Here is a 21267-nt window from a genome sequence, read left to right as displayed (position 1 = left end):
CTTTGCTCTTCAAGCTGTATATTCCAAGTGATTTTTCCCGCTGATCTGTGGACTGTTCTGGTTTCTTCGCCTAGAGCTTCTTGGGCTGCGTGGTGAATACAGTCAGTTATATGTTCGTATAATTGGTTGGTTTCAGCAGTTAGGTATTCCTCGAGTAGTTTTTCATTTAATCTATTTTGGTATAAGATTTTAGTGCTATATTCTTGTAGGCTTCTGACATTATATCTCTTCAGATTTATATCAGTTCCTTTTGGAGTGTTGATGCTTTCAACGTGTCGGTTAAATGGAATCAGAGTCTTAGCCGCAACCAAATAATGGTCAGATCCACATTCCTTACCCCTGTAAGCCCTAGTGTCCTGGATGTTTAATAACTTAAAAACTATAATATTACCGTAAAAAATTATTTTTTTCAATAAATATTTTCGTTTTTTTATAAATTTTTGTAAAGTAAAAAACAATGGAGATAAAGTCAAAACCATGTATGAAGACCGCTTTGCCATTTAATTCTGGTAAATTATTACAACATCGTTATATATAACATTTTACTGCTCTGTTGTGTCAATCAGCGCTGCTCAAAACTTTTCAGAATAGTACGGAATATAATATTATCGTACTTATACAGTGAATTTAATCACAAATACGTTTTAATGATTTTTGTTTAATTTCTTGTGATGTATAATGTATGTTTACCGAATAATCAAAATTATGCCATTACAAGAGCATAATACCATTAGAAAAATAAGGTTCCATTCACATATATCATTGACAAATGATTAATGTTATCTAAAACTGTTATCGACAAAGAAATATGTACTGCTGCGGTGATATCTGTGAAGATCGCATTACCATCAAATTCATCCTTGTTATCATATACATATTACATTTTTTTATGGTTCAAAATTAAATGGTCTGGTATTACTTAATATTTTAGTGGGAATTATATAGGTAAATGGTCAATCGGTGAAAATGTTATTTAAAACTAGAATTATTATAACTCCAGTCGTCAGAGTCGAAAATACCACTAAACTTCTAAAAATTATACGAACAAGTTAAATTTTTTAACAGTTTTTGAATTTTGACGAAAATAAACTCAGATTTTATACAGCTGTTACATAAAAAAGGTGTGCTTGGTTGTATAGTAATTTCCAGCCACTTCTAGTCTGTCAAAAAGTCATTACTAAAAAAAAATAATTACTAAATTTACTAGACAGTTCGGACTGGGATTAGCAAATCAAATCGACCGTTGACCTTCTCCAAACTAAGTATAATAAATTATATATAAATATTATATTAATTTCCTTATGTCGCAGCCTGTGGGAAGTAGAAGTAGGGGTAGGCCAAAACTCAGATGGAGGGATGGTGTAGATGAGGATTAATTTATATTTAAATGGGAATAAGACACAATTAAAGGTTAAAATACGTTTATTGACGTTTCAATTTCCACTTCGGAAATCGTTCTCAAAATACAAACATTAGTAAATTAAACAAATTTTGTTTTTTGTTACTTAGTGAAAAATTCTTCTAATAATTTAATTTTATCTGACTCATCTATATTGACAATTCAGACATACCTTATACATTTTAAAGTAGAAGACTTTAAAATGATATTGCCAATATTGTTGAGTTGCGTTCCTGGGACGACTTTACTTATAAGATAGTTCATTCGATTACATGAAATCAACTTTAACTTGAGAATATCCGTCAGAAAAGATCATAACATGTAATTCGTCTTTAAAAAGACAAATACATGTCATGATGACAGTAAAATTCTCCTGTTAGTGATTCCATAGTAAATTATGAGGGAAAAAACCAGGAAAAAAACCTCATAATACTATCCCGACATGGTAAGTATTTGATCGTGCATTTAGTTTACCTTCAATAAACACCAAATTCCGATTTTATATGTTTGTTATTTAAAAAACATAAATGATGTATTCTCTATATGTTACTGACTTACCAATACTGGTATTTTCCTTTTAATAACTTCCTCTTTCAATATGGGTAACCAGATCCTACTAAATTCTGCCGAGGAATTCGCGACACAATTGGTCTCATTTAGCATAATTAGAGCCGCTTCTTTGATTTTTCTCTTTTTACCATTTTGAATTATTGAAGGTAAACTAAATGCACGATCAAATACTTACCATGTCGGGATAGTATTATGAGGTTTTTTTCCTTGGTTTTTTCCCTCATAATTTACTATGGAATCACTAACAGGAGAATTTTACTGTCATCATGGCATGTATTTGTCTTTTTAAAGACGAACTACATGTTATGATCTTTTCTGACGGATATTCTCAAGTTAAAGTTGATTTCATGTAATCGAATGAACTATCTTATAAGTAAAGTCGTCTCAGGAACGCAACTCAACAATATTGGCAATATCATTTTAAAGTCTTCTACTTTAAAATGTATAAGGTATGTCTGAATTGTCAATATAGATGAGTCAGATAAAATTAAATTATTAGAAGAATTTTTCACTAAGTAACAAAAAACAAAATTTGTTTAATTTACTAATGTTTGTATTTTGAGAACGATTTCCGAAGTGGAAATTGAAACATCAATAAACGTATTTTAACCTTTAATTGTGGCTTATTCCCATTTAAATATAAATTAATTTAAAATGCCACAAGAAAATAGCTTCAGAACAATATGTAGATGAGGATGGTAGACAAATAGGCGCAGCAAACTGGCAACAGTTGGCAATGGATATAACTGACTGGCGTAATAGACTTGGGAAGGTCGAGGCTCTTTCATAGGGCTGTAGCACCAATGATGATGATGATGATTATATTAATTTCATTTGCCTTTAATAGAACAAAATCCAACATTTTTACTGAACATAAAATATAGAAAATTAAATCATTTACTTTTCAACTGATTGGAATTATTAAATTTTAAAGACACTGTTTGAGCCCCACTGATCATCGCTTAATTACTTATCGGTCTTCATATATGGTTTTGACTTTATCCCGATTAAAATGTCTTGGTGTGAACACCCCCTGTTTCAAGTGCTTCAAACCTTAATTTTTTAAAATTGAAGGGTAGTTTGGCTTTCTAATGAACCTAGCCTTGTAGCTCTTGGAATTTGTTTTCAAATGACTATACATATCAAAGCTTGAAAAGTAACTAACTTATTAAGAAAAATCAATGATATTTTTGGAAGATAATTTTTGAGCGTGAAAAATATACGTATTTAGGAGCTGTCACATATCTTAAGTATGCATAATAGTTTTGTAGATAAAAATACGTACTGTTATTAACATAGGGGGTAGATTCTAAGGGTTAAAAAAGTTGCAACCCAAGAAAAAATATTTTATAAGCAAGGAATATATTTTTATTGATTTAAATAAATTTAGAATTTCAATTAGTACAAATCTATTTTTAACGTTGTAGTCGTCTTTAGGGGTGATTTTTATGGGTTGAAGAGTTTAAACTAAAGAAATATCGCTTTATAAGCGAGGAATAAATTTTTAGTTATCTAAATGGAAAATTAAAACATTTTAAACTATAAATAGGCTTTTTAAATATTTTTTGTATAAAAGTATGCTTTCTAGGGGTTAAAAACTTAAAACCAATGAAACATCATTTCACAAGCGATGAATGAATTGTTATTGATTTTAATAATAAGCATTTTACATCGTAAAAAAATATGTTTTTAACGGTATTTACGTCACAAGTGGTGGTTTCTAAGGGTATAAAATTTGTATTAAAGTACATATTATTGCCAACCTCCGTAGGGAGACTGCACTCTAAGAAGAAGAATCGATAATTTTCCACCTCTACTAGTTTCACCTATTTTTATTTCACAACGTATTATGCTTTCTACCTTTTGCTTTATTTTGCCGGTTCCTAACGCACTCATCACTGTATAAATAAAACTTAGTTTCAACCTACCGAATATATTGTTTCCTAAAACACTGAAGCATGAGATGCACACTAGCTTCTTGTGGCAGTTAACGTGTTAAGTTACACGTTTATCATATTTACATTTTTTGTGTTTAGTCTACATGCTTCCATAATTTTCTTCATTCTTTGCATTAAAGTTATACATCTGTATGGTTCTCATTGTTTTTTACGTTGTTGAGATAAGTTTTTTTACAAATTTGATTCAGGTTAACGTTACAGATTTTTCTGATTCTCACTACTGTTTTTAACGTTTTTTTTTCATTTAAAGTTTTTTACGTACATGTCAATTTAAATAATTTCAATTGGTAATATAAAAATGTAGTAGAAAATACTTACTTTTTCTATCTCCAACTGGTAAAATCATATCTCTAGCGTGGTTGATCACCACAAAGTCGTCCATATTTGAATCTTCACTTGCTTTAGATTGCAAAATATCAATAATTCTCTCGACCATAAATCCAAGTTCGTCCTTCTCCTGTTGGGCATGATGTTTGTAATATTTGTAGGCTATGTTCAGCGTGTACAACAATCCAAAAACGACTATGATAAATAAGCTACTTTGGAATATTAAACTAAAACTGCTGTAGATGAGAGCCTTCCACGACGATAAACTGTTAACGAAAGAACACTTTAAAGGTAAGTCAGGCTTCAAGACAACCAAACTTGTCAATTTTACGTCAGAATATAAGAACACTTCTTCCTGAAATACATATTAGTTGGTTATAATTGATATACATTAATATTTACATAAAAATTAGTCATTATTCTTCGCTTTCATCAGTTTCTCTTTAAATTACTAAACGAAATTACTTACTTTCCTATGAAAGTCTATACAGTTCAAGTAGTACATCAATAATCTGGTTTTTGCAATTATTTTTACGCACAACCAAATTTATATGGAATCACCTGATATTTCTTAATATTTCAATCTAATTTAAAAAAAAAAAACCAACATACGAATTCAAAGAATATTTATTTTAAAGCAATTCAATTACCAATACATAAAAATTATAGAAAACGGTAAACTCTTGAAATAATGAATTGAAACCACTTGTTTAAAGTCAATAACATAAAAAATTTCAATGTAAAATGACCAATTAAATTGTTTTTTTTTAGTAGTCAGTGTAACCACCCCTAGCCTTTACATAAGCTTTAAGTCGCGTAGGCATGCTCCTAAATAAATTGTCAATATTTTGTTGTGGTAGGTTGTTCCATTCTTCAAGAGCAGCTTGTACCAGTTGTGCAGTGTGTTGTAAATTATTCTGGTGAGCTCTAATTCTTCTTTTAAGCACGTCCCACAACTGCTGTATAGATTTAAGGTCGGGTAAGCAAGCAGGCCACTCCATAACAGTAATATTTTCTGCTTCAAGGAACTCTGTAGTCACTCTGCTGGTATGTAATGGTGCCCATATAAGGCACATTATTATTCATTAAAATTAAGTTTTCTCCCATTGCACCTCTCCAGAGCCTAAATATATGTTCTAGAACCAAATCAACCTACCTACGAGTTGTTTAAGTGGATTGTGAACAGATCTGTCAATTTCCGTTTTTGCTTGTCTTCCTTGCCCTAAGTACACGAATTCGTCGGTCATCTAAATTTTAACAAATCCTGGTTTGCAGTTTTGGTGTTGAATACAACAATTAGACCTTAATCTGCCTGGATAACTCGAGAACCCGTAATTGTCTACTGCTGTATAGTTCTTGGGTACAAAGTTTTTCTCTTATCGTTTAAACTGAAATAATTACACCTGTAGTTTTCAAAAGTTGCCTTTGGAGCAGTGGGTGAGAAATTGTTGGGTCTCTTCTAGCCCCTTGGACAATGAAGCGATCGTGGAGAGCCATTCTTACTTTTTGGCGAAATTGTCATAGTCTATTCTTAAACGTTACCAATTCCTGATACCTAGCATACCTTTTTGACACAACGCCCTGTATTACACCTACCACTGCCGCTATGTACGTCTGAAACCTTCCTTGCTCCACAAGACTAATAATATTTCCCCTTTGCACATGCGTTAACCCCATATAAGGCATATTTTCCTTTTTGATCGCAAAAGTATGTTTATTTATTTTCTTTTAATTTACAAGTAAAGCAAATAGTCACCCACCGGGCTGTGTCATCTGATTGTTTTATCGGCCTCTTAATTTTTAATAAAAACCTTTATTCTTCGAAACAATAACAAGTTCTTTCAAAAGAAATAAATATTGTTTTGAAATGCATGGTGATTCCATATAAGTTTGGTTGAGTCTATAACAATTTAACAGTTGTAATACTAGGAAGAGTCTGTACAATAAAACATTCAAAATATATGTTTTTGTCGAAAATTGCATATTTGTTGTCATAAGTCCGTGTCAGACGGTCAAATATTTGATCAAACTAGTTTGACCTGAATTTGATCAAATCCTCTAAAAATAGAGTATCTTCTATTTTTTACAGTTAGTTTGATCGAACTTTAATTTTGATTGGTCGAAAAATATTTAAGACAAATGACAATCAGCAGTTAGACATAAAGTGATCATCGATATAATATACTAAGGATGGAGTCTGTTAATATATTATTTTTACATGTAACTGATAGACAACGCTGACGGTACTGACGTCATATTATTAGCTACAATGTCCGACCTTAATTTGACAGGTGATTAAATATTTCCCGATATTTTAATGTTAAACAGGTAACATTATGTATTCAAGTCAATAATTTAATGCATTCTTTTTGGATGTAATGTAATCTCTAAATTTAATGTATTTGTCTTCTTATTTTATTATAAAATAAAAATAAAAGTTTAAAATATCTTCGAGACTTGAACAAGTTTCTACATAATTGATTTATATTGAGAAAGTAGCTGTTTATATAATGTCAACATTATTATAAAAAATCCTTTTTATTTTCATTGTGGATAAGAACAAATTGAATCGTAAATAAAAAAACAAGCAACTAATAAATATGCAAACAAGACAATTAATTTTATTGATTTACGTCAATTTGAACAAACCGTAATTATGACGTCATTACGTCAGTTTGCTTTAACTAATTGGTTCAAATATTTGACCGTCTGACACGGACTTACGAATTTCTAGTATACTCAAATACTCAACATTTAATAAGGCACCTTTATTCGACGATTCGACGACTCACCTATTCGAATATCTATCTGTACAAAAGAGACTCTAATGAGTTAATGACAGCCTTTCTATTCTAACCTAGAATAACCTGTGACATTTTTTAAAGGTTAGGTTACTATAATAAACTCTGAACAGATCTTTTGAAATGTTATTTTCTGGTATATTTTGAAAAACATTTCAACAAAAATCATAATATTGTTCTGAAGCTATTTTCTTGTGGCATGTTAAAGTAATTACTATTTAAATGGGAATAAGCCACAATTAAAGGTTAAAGTAAGTTTATTGACGTTTCACCCATTTAAATAGTAATTACTTTAAAAATCATAATAAGAAAACATTTATAAATAATCGTTTTCAAAAGTAAATTAGACTGAAATAATAATCTCTTATTCTTACCTTACACTTATTGTATCATTATTTTAGACGAGGAAAAGTAGGAACTATGTATTTGAAATTTTATAAATGTAGTATTTGTACTTACCATATCTTTGGGTAAATCTTTTTCAGTAACAGCTCTACTGGACCTGACCTTATCATCAGTCTGTGCGATATTTATGCCCCAATGTGCATTGTGAAAGCACAGTAACATCAAATTGCGCAAATCATTGTATACCTGGGTAGTGTTCTGTAAAATATCAATTAGCTTAGAGAGAAGAACAACAGTACTTTCAAAAGTACACTAAAATTTCTCTAAAATATATCACAGTATACTGAAATATACTCTTTCAAAATGATGAAGTTAAATTTATGTTAGTGTGATACACTTACCTTTACCTCAAAATTGGATACACAAAAATCTTCAATTTCGAATTCAGTCATTTGGGGAAACACTTTGGAATCGGTGCAAAAATGGATCTCGGCTCTTCTCTGCAGTTCTGGTTTTAGAACTTCCAACAGATGCATCGCGTTATTGGCGTCTCTTTTAGATATGCAATTTACCCATTTTTTTGAGTTTGGGTCATCTTCAACGCACGGTGGCAAAGTAAAATCTAAAAATTATTGAGTATGTGTATATGGGAATTCCATTTTTACTATTCTGTATAAAACTGTCTGGAGAACTACAACTAGATTGACAAAAAAACCGAGGACACACACTGGTATACAAGTACAGGCAAATTTTAGGCAAAAAATTATATCTTCGCAATAGTATTAGAAAAAATAGGATAAAGCTATAGTGATGGGTGCAAATTTATTTCAAACTCTTAGTTCCTAATTCCACTTGTTTTGCGTCCTGGGAACAACTTCAGTGGTCTATTTTTTTTTCTTTTGGTTTATGTTATTTAACTGTAAAGATTTCTTCAAAAACTCTCTCTGCTGTGTGCCTGAAGGTACCATAGAAATCGCAGAAGAAAAAAAAAAATGTTTTATAGACCATATGGTTAACATAGTAATATTTGCAGTGCTGTCAAATTTAACAAGAAGCAAAATAATTTGTTAATGATTGGTATTTGAGAAAAACAGAAATTAAAAACAAGTTTTTTGGCGTTTGTTTTGCAATAACCATAATAGCTATTTCCAGATATCATAACTATAAGTTCCATTAAGTTTCTTTAAAAAAGAACCACACGGGAGTCCTCCGAGAAAGAGACAAACCACGAGTGTTTTTAACAAAAGTATGAATATACCAGGATCCTTTTAACAAATTCTTTTGAAATTTTTCGACAAATTTTTCCTCTTTGTCAGCAAAACATGAGCAATTATCGATATAATCACTTGAGCTGTCTTAATCCGTAAAATTACGAAATTGAGGCTAAAAAACAGGATCCGGTTTTGAAATAACTCCCCACAGAGAGGTCTATTCCACTGAATTAGTTACTGGAGATATAAGCCATGATATAACAATATCGAAGTCGACATTACATCCATATAAGTCCTAAAAATTCTCATTATATTCTTTAAAAAGGAATCATTCAAGATAGAGATGCATCCCAAGTGCCTTAAAGTTTTACCAAACAAGACTTGACAAGTTTTATGAGCAGGATTTAGTTTTTTCACTTCAGAAGAAACCAAAAGCACAATGCAGACCAAATTAACTCCAGAATTCAGTAAGTTTGACATTTTCTCTTCTGCACCATTCCTCCGAGAGATATATTTTATTTCTTCCAACAAGTTACTTCCGTGAGCGTTACAATATAAGAGCAGTTTATGGTTATAAACACGTTAGAAGCAGTTGATATCCCTTAATCAATGGAATTAATGTCGTATGTGATAAAAGCCATAATAAAACTCTTAGGCGGAGTTGAAGGGTGTTTAAGAACAAACTCGAACTTAACGTATCATGTGATAGAACTGAAAATAAATGTTTTTATGGTGGCCATTGTCAGATTAAATAATTAATATTATTAAAGCCTGACAGCACACCTGAAGACAAAAGGTCATAACGAAAAGCAGTAGAAGAAAATAAGTATTATCAATAGAGATTTTCAATAGCGACAAATGGTTTTCTTAAGTAGCATTCCGAGTTATGCCCAAATTAATAAGAATTCTAAGAATTTGCCAATAATGTTTGATATTTGAGGCAGGAATCATTCAAGATAGACGCACCCCAAGTGTCTAAACAAAAGTTCAAGTCCAGGATGCAGTTTTACAAATGAATTTTAAAGAGAAAATTGGCGCGATTCAACCTTTAATTTTCTTGTCTGGTTGTTTCTTCATTACACAGTTTATCTATTATAATTAAGTCAAATTTACGACTTCTGGATAAATTTGACTTAATTACAATAGATAAACTATACAATGAAAAAACAACCAGACAGGAAAATTTTAAGGTCACGGAAACTGACTGAGACGTCATATAAAACATAGTCGGGCAAGAAGTTTGTTTAACTTTAAAGTCATGTAACAATCAAACGCCATAGAAAAAAGTTGCGGTTACAAAACTTATGACAAAATAAGTGAATGGGTGAATTTAAATAATCTGTGCAAAAAAAATTGACTGACTGGAAAACTACATGCCATAAATCATGAAAGTTTGTATTGTGTATCATTGCATTGAAGTTCTTCTAGTTTTAAACAATTTTCTTCACATTTACTCACTTTTCAAGAAGCTAAAGGACAAAATGTGACACACTGACTTTGGTCATTAAAGGATTTTCTGCTCGACATATGTACACAATCTACACAATTTATTGATTTTCCTCTAAAGCCTTTCTCAGTCCAAGTTTTTGCACATAATATTTAACAAGCAATAAATATTTTGGTCTGTCAGCGTTAACACCATGGAGGGGTAAGAAGGAATCAACACAAAAGAAAAACAAATTTGAAAAGAGCAAAATATTTATTGTTTATTAAAATCGTACAATTTATTAAAAAAAAAACACCACATTAGTTTCAATAACTTATAACATAAATGGACCAAGTACCTTTAACCTTAACCAGCTAACATGAAGATTTTTATAAAAAAAATTAAAAATAGTATATTCGCGTAACAGATTATATATTTTAGACTCTTAAATGGATTGTTTGCGAAGCAAACTTAACACTAACACGTGTCCAATTATTTTAAACAAACTACTTGTACATTAGCATTGTCCTCATTTAAAAATACTTGATCAATTTCATAAACTTTACACTGTGTTTTTTATTAGTCTTTACTACTAAGTCAGTACAAAGAAGTTACTGCTATATCTGAGACAGAACTTTAACATAACTTTAAATAATATGTTTTTTATTAATACTAGTCGTGTATAGAGACTACAAGCTGCTGTAAACAAATTTAGGTAGGGCAAAATGATCAACAATGTTCAATATAGCCACACCTCCTGTATATTAAGTTAAGAAGATATCCCGTTAGTGTACATGAGGATGAAACTGTCCAAGTTGACTGATATTTCTTTAACTTCTAGTACATCACCTTAAATTTGATGTAAGATTTTCGTGTTTAGCATACATATTAACAACTGTGTTTTCCATTGTGACAATTATTTTTAAATCTATTCAAATAATACAAAAAGCAACAGTGTAGAAAGTTTTTGAAAGTATTTTTTAAAAAGTAGACCATACCAGTAGATTAGCTACGTTTGTACGACTATCAGAATAGGGAAATCGATGTGTTAGAGAGAGAAGTACGTTTTAGGTAAGCAATAGTGAAAACGATATATGCTAAATTCACAAGGCTCGCTAGTAATTCGCCATTATGACTTAAAATATCTGCAAACTTCTTTGTTATTTCCTCCCATGTTTTAGTCCTTAATAGATGGGCCCAGACGAACTTTGACAAACAATCAATTACGTAACATTTGACATAAAATGCCTTAGTTATGACAGAAAGTAAGACATTTTTATATAACGTATTATATAACATTTATACAAACAATTAGAGAACTCGCATATTAGTGAAAGCGAGATAAATTAAAATCCTGAAACTCTGCAACTTGTATGTCTGTACTCATTCAAAGACATAACGATACTAAGAAATTTAATGATATAAGTTACGTAAAATGCCTCATTTTCAAAACACGTTTTATCTCAAATGTCAAGTAATCGATTGTTTTTTAAATTTTGTGCGGACTCATCCATTAAAGACTAAAACAGGGAATGGAACAACGAATACGTTTTCAGATATTTTAAGTCATAATGGCGAATTACTGGCGCCGACTAGTGGATAATAGTTGAACCTCAAAAATAATTTGTAAATACGGCCGGCGGCCATATTGAGGCGAGGCTCGTGACGTCAACATATATCGTTCTTACTCTTACTTACCTAAAAGGTACTTCACTCTAAGACACTGATTTCCCTATGTCTATAGTGACACAAACGTAATTTATCTACTCATACCCATGCAATAGAAATTTTAACTTTAAAAGTAATTTCTCACAAAATACTAAAATTAAAGACATCTTTTAATGCAGTCTGTTTAAAATAAAGCACCTGTTTGTAACAAAAACAACCAGAAGCGTGTCAAAAATGCAATATTATTTTTCTTGTTCAATATCCTTAATGTGTAACATAAAATAGGTAGAGAGATTCGGTTTTAAGATTTTGGAACATAAGGGTTGCTCTTACCAGAAGAAATGACAGAAGTGTCTGGTTTCATGCCCATGTACATGATGGCTAAGACTATAAAAAATAATGCTACTAGGGCAAGTACGCCAAATGACATAAAATTGTTTTGCAGAATGTTGTTTTTGTTGAGACGGTAATCGTAGGCTGTGTCCCTGCCCCTAGTTGTTCTGTAGCTGAAACAAACAAGATTCATATTAGTAATTTAAAATACTAAAGTGTTATTTAACTACAAAACATACAAATAAGAAGTTAAAGTCCTAAATACAAATCAGACATAAAATCCCAAAATAGTATAAGATAATGATCCATTAAATTTAGATACAGAAAAGTTAAAATTACTATCGAAAAAAATCACTGCAATGTATAAGCTTCTATAGTGAAGTATTACGTAAATTTTGTGAACAGCAATTCAGTTCCAACTACTTTTATCTAGAAACATTTTTTTTGTAATATTTACTAAGATATGTAACACTTACCTATTCAACTGGGTTCTAACAGATGCGGATCCATTGGCATCATGTTCTTTAATGATGTCATTTTTGTAATCATAGTCATTCTTCTGCGGGGATGATAAAGTTGATAGTTTCTTTGTAAAGTTACTCAAGAATGGAGTTTCTTCTTTATCTTCCGATGTAGTGTAAGTTGGTTTATCATAACCTGCAAATATAAAAATTAAATCTAAAAAAGTGAAGTTACTTACGTTTATGACCAAGTGAAACCACATTTTTGTTTTTAATTTTGGATCAAAATAATATTTTAACAAAAAATCACAATTAACACCTTGAATAGTGTAATCTGCTATTTAGAATTGTATATAATTGTCTTAGGATCTTTGAAGAAGAATCACGAAGTGAGAAAAATATGTCCAACATTGTTCAAAATGATTTTTAATAAAGAAATTTGACATAATTGATAAATTTTGATGAACTTTTCATCTATTGTAATATAATTTTGAAATATTCTTCTAAAAAATTATAAACCAAATCAAAAAACATCTAATTATCTAATCAAAAAAACCATTGATACACTGAAATCTTGATCATAAAAATTATTATTTATATAAAATTTACTGATTTATAGAAAAATCTAAATTTATCACTCGCTAATTTTGTTTTTATTATTTTAGAGTTTTATCTAATGTACATTTTAAAACACTACAACAATTATATATGCTTTTTTACAAATTATACATAGATATATAGATTTATTAGAAAATGAATGATACTTTATTAAAGATTGTTGATAATTTCCTACAAGAAACATCAATGGTATAATACAGATCTAATTTCTATTTGGGTATCTTAATATACAACAAAAAGGTCAAAAATTAAAAAATAAGATGGTCATCACTCTAAAGACGCCTATTATAATAATATAAATTTTACGAAATAACTATTTAAGTTTAATACTCCACAAAATAATAATTTTAATTAAATAGATTAGACAATCGTACACCACTGATACGGGAATACTTCAAATTTCAATGACAGTTCAGCGTTTGACAAAATTGTTTACTGTGTTGCCGTGTTTTTAGAGTAAGAATTTTGTTTATGTTTTATTGAATTATGAATTGTATTTATAAATTTATACGTCCATGATAAATTCATATTAAATTTAGCTTAATAGCTTTATAAACTAATTATTGTTGAGTGTTGTGATTGTGCTACGCCAAAAACAACTGAATAGTCTGTAGAGAGCTGATTGCTTGTTTAATAGATTATTTTGAACAAAAACGAAATATAATGGCGGGCCGTTTTTACTATTAAATGCTCTAAAAGAGGTAAGTTGAAGAATTTAGAATAAATATCTTATGTATTTTAGTATGTTGCAGTGTATCTACTGTTAATAATATTTCTCAAGCTGTTAAAGATAATAAACTTTTAAAATACCTCCTAAAAATTACAAAAAGAGTGAAACTAATACAGAAGAGTTGAATGTCAGTGGTATTCGTGGTGTTATTTACATGTACAAAACAAGTAAGAACTTTGACAAATTAGCAAATGTAGACAGAATGTTTGTTCATAAGAAATGTTTATTAGTGTTTTCTTTCTAGAAAAACATGTAAATTATTTAGGGACAACTTGGTCAAGAAGCAGATGTTCAATGGTTCCTTTACATTTTTATGGAGGTTATTAAACGAATGGGGTTTTAGATGAAAAAAGATTCTCCAAGGAGAAGAAATTTTAAGGAATTATATTGCAGAGGAATTTTTGTATAAATTTGTTTTCTTTGATAAAACATGGACCTTCCAAAATGGAACAATATGTCATTCATGGTAAAATGAAAACAAAACAAGTGTCAGAACCACAAAAACAGATGGTAAACATTTAGTCACATTAGTCAATTCGTTAATTATATATTATTATTCTTAGTACTGGGTTTATTCAGTTTATAAAACCTTTAGTTTTTTTTTACAGATATATTATAATCAATACTGGTAGTGAGTATTGATATACTGATGGGGCACAAGTGATATATTCTTCAAAAACTAATTACTATGGGAAAATGAATAAAAATAACTTTCTACACTGGTGTGAAGAGCAGTTTCCTTGGACAACCCTCTATAATTATTATGGTCAATGTTTCATATCATAACATGTTGCTACAAAAAATGCCAAATTCAAGCTTGAATAAAGCTCAAATACAAACATTTTATATTTTATTAGGCTGCATGTAAGTGTTTTACATGCAGGCTAATAAAATATAAAATGAAATAATCATATCAAATTTTGTACATATAGATGAGAATCATTCTTTTTTAGAAATATGCTACCTCATGAAACTATTTAGCCGAGCAATATGGACACAAACTGTTACATCTTCCTTCCTATCAACGCATTTTTAACCCTATTGAACTGATTTAAGGCATTTCCAAACAATATTACAATAGACATATTGGTAGAGATGGCAATACAGAAAAAGATTGTTTCAGTATATGGTCTGAAGCCCTCCAAACAATGATACCTCAAGCATGGAAGAGGAATGGTGAAAAGGAACTAAAAAAAGTGGTATGAAAGAGAAAGAATACTTGATATGACTGGAAGTAGATCCCATTATAATTAATACCCACACAACACAGTGATGAGTGATGACAGTGATTGAAGCTATGATGAAGATATATCTTGATCAGTCTTACTATATAGAGATAATTTATATTGTGGTCTCTTACTATTTATCGTGAATTATCTCTCTAAACTATAAATTTTAAATAAATTATAAATACGGTGGCTTATTTTTATTATGAGACCAACATGATGTACCCAAAACAGAAGACAGAAGTGCATATTAAAGATGATAGAAATGCAGGATTCCCAGTTGCTTTCTTACTGCCAAACAGACGAGACTAACAAGTTCAATAAGTTTTTTTAGGTATGTATTTTTTATGAGTAGTGAAGATTTATTACTGATAAGTAAGGATACTTTTCAAAAACCTTTAGGTGCCCCCAAGAATAGGATGCAGACAGAAATTCATGCAGAACATTTTATGAGCGATGATGATGCAAAATATTACAATGCACGGGCAAAGATAATGGGCAATCAACCAAAAAAGTTACCTGACATATTGTAAAAAATTAAGAAACTTTCAAAAGGAAATGAAAAGAATTATTAATGAAAATGATTAAAATCCATTTGTGGACTTGTTATTAAAATTACAAGAAGTAAATGAGACAAATTTTGTTAATTATCTGATAGGGTAAACACATATGAGGAGCTTTTTTACAAAACTGCATAAATCCACTTTTCAAAAATTTTCAGGAGACGTAAAAACGTGCTGCAGCTGTTGTACTAAAATTTTCGAAATTTCAGAGAACATAATCAAATTGAGGTTAGACTTAGAGAAATAAAACGTTAATTAACATTATTTTTATTGATTTGCATTAACAAAATATAGCCATGTGTCTGTTGGAGATATCGCGTTTTGTAAAAAAAGATGGGAGATATTAACTTTTGTCAAATTAACAATATCTTAGAAATACAAAATATTAAACGGCACCCACTAAAACAAAAAAAAATGAGGAGTACAAACAATTTAGATGTGAACATTTTTTGGCTCATCTTCCAAGCAATCACACTCGCCATCATGGTAGTTGTGGGTTTCTGGATTTGGATCACTAGTAACTTTGTGTTGAAGAGCAATAATATACCAATGAAGATCAGGTATCTCTTTCCAATTTTGTCCAAAGTGGGTTTGCAATAAGTGAAGGACATCTTTTTTTTTCTCTTCAGTCACGGAATGAGATAGTGGGATTTGGGGAAGAGCCTGAAGAAAATCATTTTTATTTTTTTTTACAATGCTTCTAAAAGGTTCTGTTCCACTATCGAACCTATAGTTGGCGCAGCATTTTATTTTGGTTGAAGTATGCCGGTCCCTTGTTTTGATTTTCTTAATAATGAGGCGTTTGGTTTGGCTGATTCCTTTTATTTTTTGATAAATCATTTCAAGGCTTTTGATATCGTATATCACCCAGTCTTGTCCCAGTTTCTGTACAGAACCAAACTCCTCGTAAATAGAAGCATACTCTTCGCTCGAGATGATGGTATCAGTTTTTTTCAAGCGCTTCTCCACACGGCCAAAAGCTCGATCAGCTGGAAGAAAACTGTGGCCACGAGTCGGAAAGGTGACATGAATTTTCTGTACATTCTCTGGAGCCTCATTTTTAAGCCAATGGCACAAAAGATGAACAATATGCGCATTTTTATTTTGGCCAGCGCAACCATCACAAAACAACGATACTGCAGAAAAAGACGAAAGATCTTGCCTTCTTAAGTGATGGATGAGTGCAGATCCGATTTCATTTGCTCCTCTGCTTCCCTGCGTTTCATTCCACGTATAAAATGTTGGTGCCTTTGAGTCAATAGGCACACAGCAAAATGCATAGAATGCAATTTGTCGGCGATAAAAGGCATCGCCGATTGGAGTTTTAGGGAGTGGATGCACTTGTTGCAAATCAAAAACAAAACTATAAGTATCACTGGGAACTTCCTTCATTAGTTTGTAAAACGCATCCGCTCTCAGCTTGTGAATACGAAGTTCAGTCATTGGACTAATTCTTTCAACTAAACCGCGAGCGTTTTGTTGAATAAGAAATTTAAGACGAGTGCACGTAGCGCATGCGTCTGTAGCTGGAGAGGAAAATCCAATGTTAAAATCGGTTACAAAAATACGGTGAAAACATGAATAACTCACGTGAAAATCGGCAGTGTAAGCATCCTTAAACATTTTATATAACTTATTTACACTTAACTCTGCTGAAAGGTAAACTCTTTTACTTTTTCCTCTTCCATAATGAGATTCGACACAATTTAGTTTACCAAGAAATTGATGGACTGCTTCCTTTTTGGCTCTGAAAAAAGCTTCTCGTCGATAACCACCTCTATTTTCTTTGGGCAGCAGACCTTGATTGACGACCTTTCCAATCCGCAGTAGTCGAGAGGCAGGTACACTCATTGAAAAAGCAAAAAACTTTTTACACACAGGAATCATGCGTTTCTGTTTCTGACTATTGAGAAAAAATTTCACAGAAACCGTTCTTGTGTGAGTTGCAGAGACAGGCGTACCACTTCCCCTTCTTCTTTGGGGCTCGAAAGCAGAGATATATTTCATCAAAACAAGATCTTGTTTCTCTTTACCCTCTGCCATGTAGACTGCTTGTCGATTAAGTTTTATATCATCGTAGGATACCGTAGCACAACGAAGATTTTTCGAATTATGGGCACATGGTCTGGTCTTCTGTTTTAGAAACACTAAATGAGGATCACTATCGTTGTACTTCATAATTTTTGAACGCCCTCTCTCACTTGTTTTGATGGATCGTCTTTTTTTAGATCCCACCGATAAATTAGTAACAGTATCCATCTCAAAATAACACGCAAAACACAGAAAACAACGTTGACATACAACGAATTCACAACATCCCGTCTCATCGAACGGAAAAGTACTGATAATCTCATACAGCGTGGCCACGCGTGGCATGGCCTGGCTACGCTACACACTGTCAGTGCGACCCGTGGGTAGTTTTAGAACTAACGAATATTATATTTTGTTTCACGAATCAACATCTAATTCTAGAGGATGCTTTTAAATCCAAACAAAAATAGTAGAGGGATAGATCTGCAGGCCGGAGGATTTATGCAGTTTTGTAAAATAAAAATTAATTTTAATGGTTGGCTAAAGAAGGAGATGTTAAGTTTTGTATAAAAAAAGAGTGAACATGGGGTAAAGGTTTTTGAGTGGATTAATTAAGTTTTGTGGAAGAAACGTGATTTTGAGGCTCCTTTTAAATGGGAAATATTAACTTTTAACACATGAGACTTATACACAAGATCTAAGGCAGATCAAACTCTCGAAATTCAACAAAAAATGTATTTTAGCCGGAAATGGATTTATGCAGTTTTGTAAAAAAGCTCTTCATATATGAAATCATACATTTTAAGGCACCTTAAGTATATTTTTTTCTAGGTATTACTTTCAGAATGAAGAGAGAATCAAAATATGGGCATATTATTATAGAAGAAATTCAGGAATTAATACAATCATGGCAATATAATCATTCAACAATCTATTGAAGACCAATCACCCAAAGAGATATGCAAAGAGATATTGGAAAGAGAATGGCAATTGAAAAGTTATTCAACACAATAGATGGATTTATTGGAATGGAATCTAGTGTACATAAAAATGTGAAAGAGGATTGTAGACATTAAATGAACAATTATCAAGATAGGGTCATAACAAAGGCTCACAAAATGGCAGAATCAATAAAAAACAAAGTGAAGGTTTTCAGATAAAGTCCTTTAGACATTCAAATAAATTATATAAGTATGTGAAAATGAATGTAAGAGATTGTATTCTAGAGTATGTAAAATTTGTATTCATCGCTACCAGTGGGAGTGTGCCAAATATGTGATAAGGAATACCTTGTGTAAGCATGTGCACTTGGTAATAACACTAACTCTGATATAATGCGTTAGGCTTTCACGGCCATCGTCTAACTTGTTAAACTGTTTGTTCGGGCTGTTAGGCTGTTGTCTTCTGAGATTAGCTCTCGACGTTTCGCCAACACTAGGGGTTGGCATCTTCTGGAGATGTTCCTGCTTCGCTTGTACGGTGAAACTGACACCACGTTGTATTGTGGAGGCCATATTTATATTTTCTACTCGCCTCCCCTCCACTGGTTTTGGCGTGAGGGGGCGTGTCATCGTTTGTAGTAGCTTTTCTTTCTTCGTGTTTTGCGGAAAGGGTATTTGTGGATTTTAATATTGGTATCCATGTTTTGTTGATTTTTAGTCCTTCTATCCGATTAAAATTATTTGGGTGATTACATATCTCCACCGCTTCCCGAAACAACCGTGGGTAGTACTGTGATGTTTTATCCAGCATCTGCGTTTCTTCAAACAGTATCCGATGTTCTCCGCTTCCCAAAGCGTGTTCGGCAACGGCAGATGGCTTTTATGTTCGCTTATCCCTGTGTTTGTGTGTCTTTTCGTGGTTCCCAAATATACCATTCCACATGTGCATGGTATTCGGTATACTCCGGCCGTTGCTAATGGTTCGCGTTTGTCCTTCACCGACCTTAAACAGTCCTTGATTTTCTTTGTAGGCTTGAAAATGGTCTTTACAATGGCTTTTTTTAAGTATTCGCCCAATTCTGTCCGTTACCTCCGATATATAGGGCAAGAATGCTTTGCCTATACATTCTGTTTCTTCGTCCTTTCTTCTAGAGACGTTGTTCATCACTTTATGTATTTCTCTTCTGGTATAACCATTAGAGGTGAGCGCTTTTTCAATATGAAGAAGTTCACTTTGCAGATGCTGTGGTTCACAAATTCTCTTCGCCCTCTCCGCCAGAGTTTTGATGAAACCTTGTTTTTGGCCTGGATGATGATTTGAGTTCCTGTTTAGGTATCTGTCTGTGTGTGTAGGTTTTCGATACACTTTATGTCCTAAGTAACCTTCCTTTCGATTTACTAATACATCTGGGAATGCTAGTTGTTGATCTTTCTCTGTTTCCATCGTAAATTGAATATTTGGATGTATCAAAATCACAAAAGTGTCATCGACGTATCTAAACCATACCCTTGGCTTGTATGCTGAGTCCATTACCCTCTTCTCTAGATGTTCCATGAAAAGATTGGCTACTACCGGGCTTCCCATTGCTAGTCCATCTAACAGCTTTGAAGAGGGATTCCAGGTTGACTCGATCTATACTGTATTTTGCAAACCGTTTGATCAGATCAACCATTTGATGGGGTCCCCATACAAAAACTAGGCACTTTAGAGTATTGTGGATCCCCTTCTTAAATGGATTTCTGATTTCATGCCTTACGCAGATAGTTAAACTTCAGGAGTGATACCTCAATTGATACAACAGTATCATCAGGGATGTCAAAAGGTGTCATTGTGGCCCTGTTTTAATTTGCTTGTCTCTGGTTAATTTAGTACATTGATGGGGTCCCCATACAAAAACTAGGCACTTTAGAGTATTGTGGATCCCCTTAAATGGATTTCTGATTTCATGCCTTAGGCAGATAGTTAAACTTCAGGAGTGATACCTCAATTGATACAACAGTATCATCAGGGATGTCAAAAGGTGTCATTGTGGCCCTGTTTTAATTTGCTTGTCTCTGGTTAATTTAGTACAAAAAATCAAAAATTGTAGTGTTCTTATGTTTTCTGAGAATGTAAAACTGTTCTGGAATGATGTTGTTCTAATACAGGAAAATCTTAGGTTGTTTTATGATTGGTGCATTTTAAGCAAAATGTCGCTTAATATAAACAAATGTTATAAAATGACATTTGTGAGGCAAAGGAAACCAATTATATTTGTTTAATTTATAAATAACTTTCCATTAGCCTCTAAAAATGAAGTATTAGTCTTTTGAATCTAGACACCAAACTCATTCTCAAGCCACATCAATAAAGCAACAAAAAGAGCGATCAAAGTACTAGGATTTATCCAACACACATCTGTAGACATTTTTTCACATTTATAAGACTTTACTGTGGCCTTGTTAGGCCCATTCCAGTGTATGGATCAGTTGTATGGGCCACATCATACAACTGTTACATTAAACAGATTAAAAGGGCCCAAAATAAATTTTTGAGGATAGCATTTTTAGGAGTGAATACAGTAGAGAGAAATATGACTATCAGTGGGCAAGATACAGTCTTGATTTACCAACACTTGAGTCAAGAAGGATATTGTTAAATTTACATTTCCTGCACAAA

At 31.9% G+C, this 21267-nt stretch overlaps 1 protein-coding gene across 2 annotated transcripts in view; it reads right to left on the bottom strand.

Moving 5' to 3' along the window:
- Positions 1–21267, bottom strand: part of LOC140445211 (inner nuclear membrane protein Man1-like) — a 58767-nt gene that overhangs the window by 34315 nt on the left and 3185 nt on the right. For both annotated transcript variants that reach the window (XM_072537105.1, XM_072537104.1), the window contains exons 6-10: positions 12515–12695; positions 12039–12211; positions 7802–8022; positions 7515–7658; positions 4246–4609 (exon numbers count right to left, since the gene is read on the bottom strand). In XM_072537105.1, the coding sequence (XP_072393206.1) occupies positions 4246–4609; positions 7515–7658; positions 7802–8022; positions 12039–12211; positions 12515–12695 (1083 nt within the window). The remainder of the gene's footprint in view (positions 1–4245; positions 4610–7514; positions 7659–7801; positions 8023–12038; positions 12212–12514; positions 12696–21267) is intronic.

Source organism: Diabrotica undecimpunctata, chromosome 7, assembly GCF_040954645.1.
Source record: "Diabrotica undecimpunctata isolate CICGRU chromosome 7, icDiaUnde3, whole genome shotgun sequence".
Lineage (NCBI taxonomy): Eukaryota > Metazoa > Arthropoda > Insecta > Coleoptera > Chrysomelidae > Diabrotica > Diabrotica undecimpunctata.
Note: the sequence above shows the minus strand (reverse complement) of the source record. Positions and strands in the feature narration are given on the sequence as shown.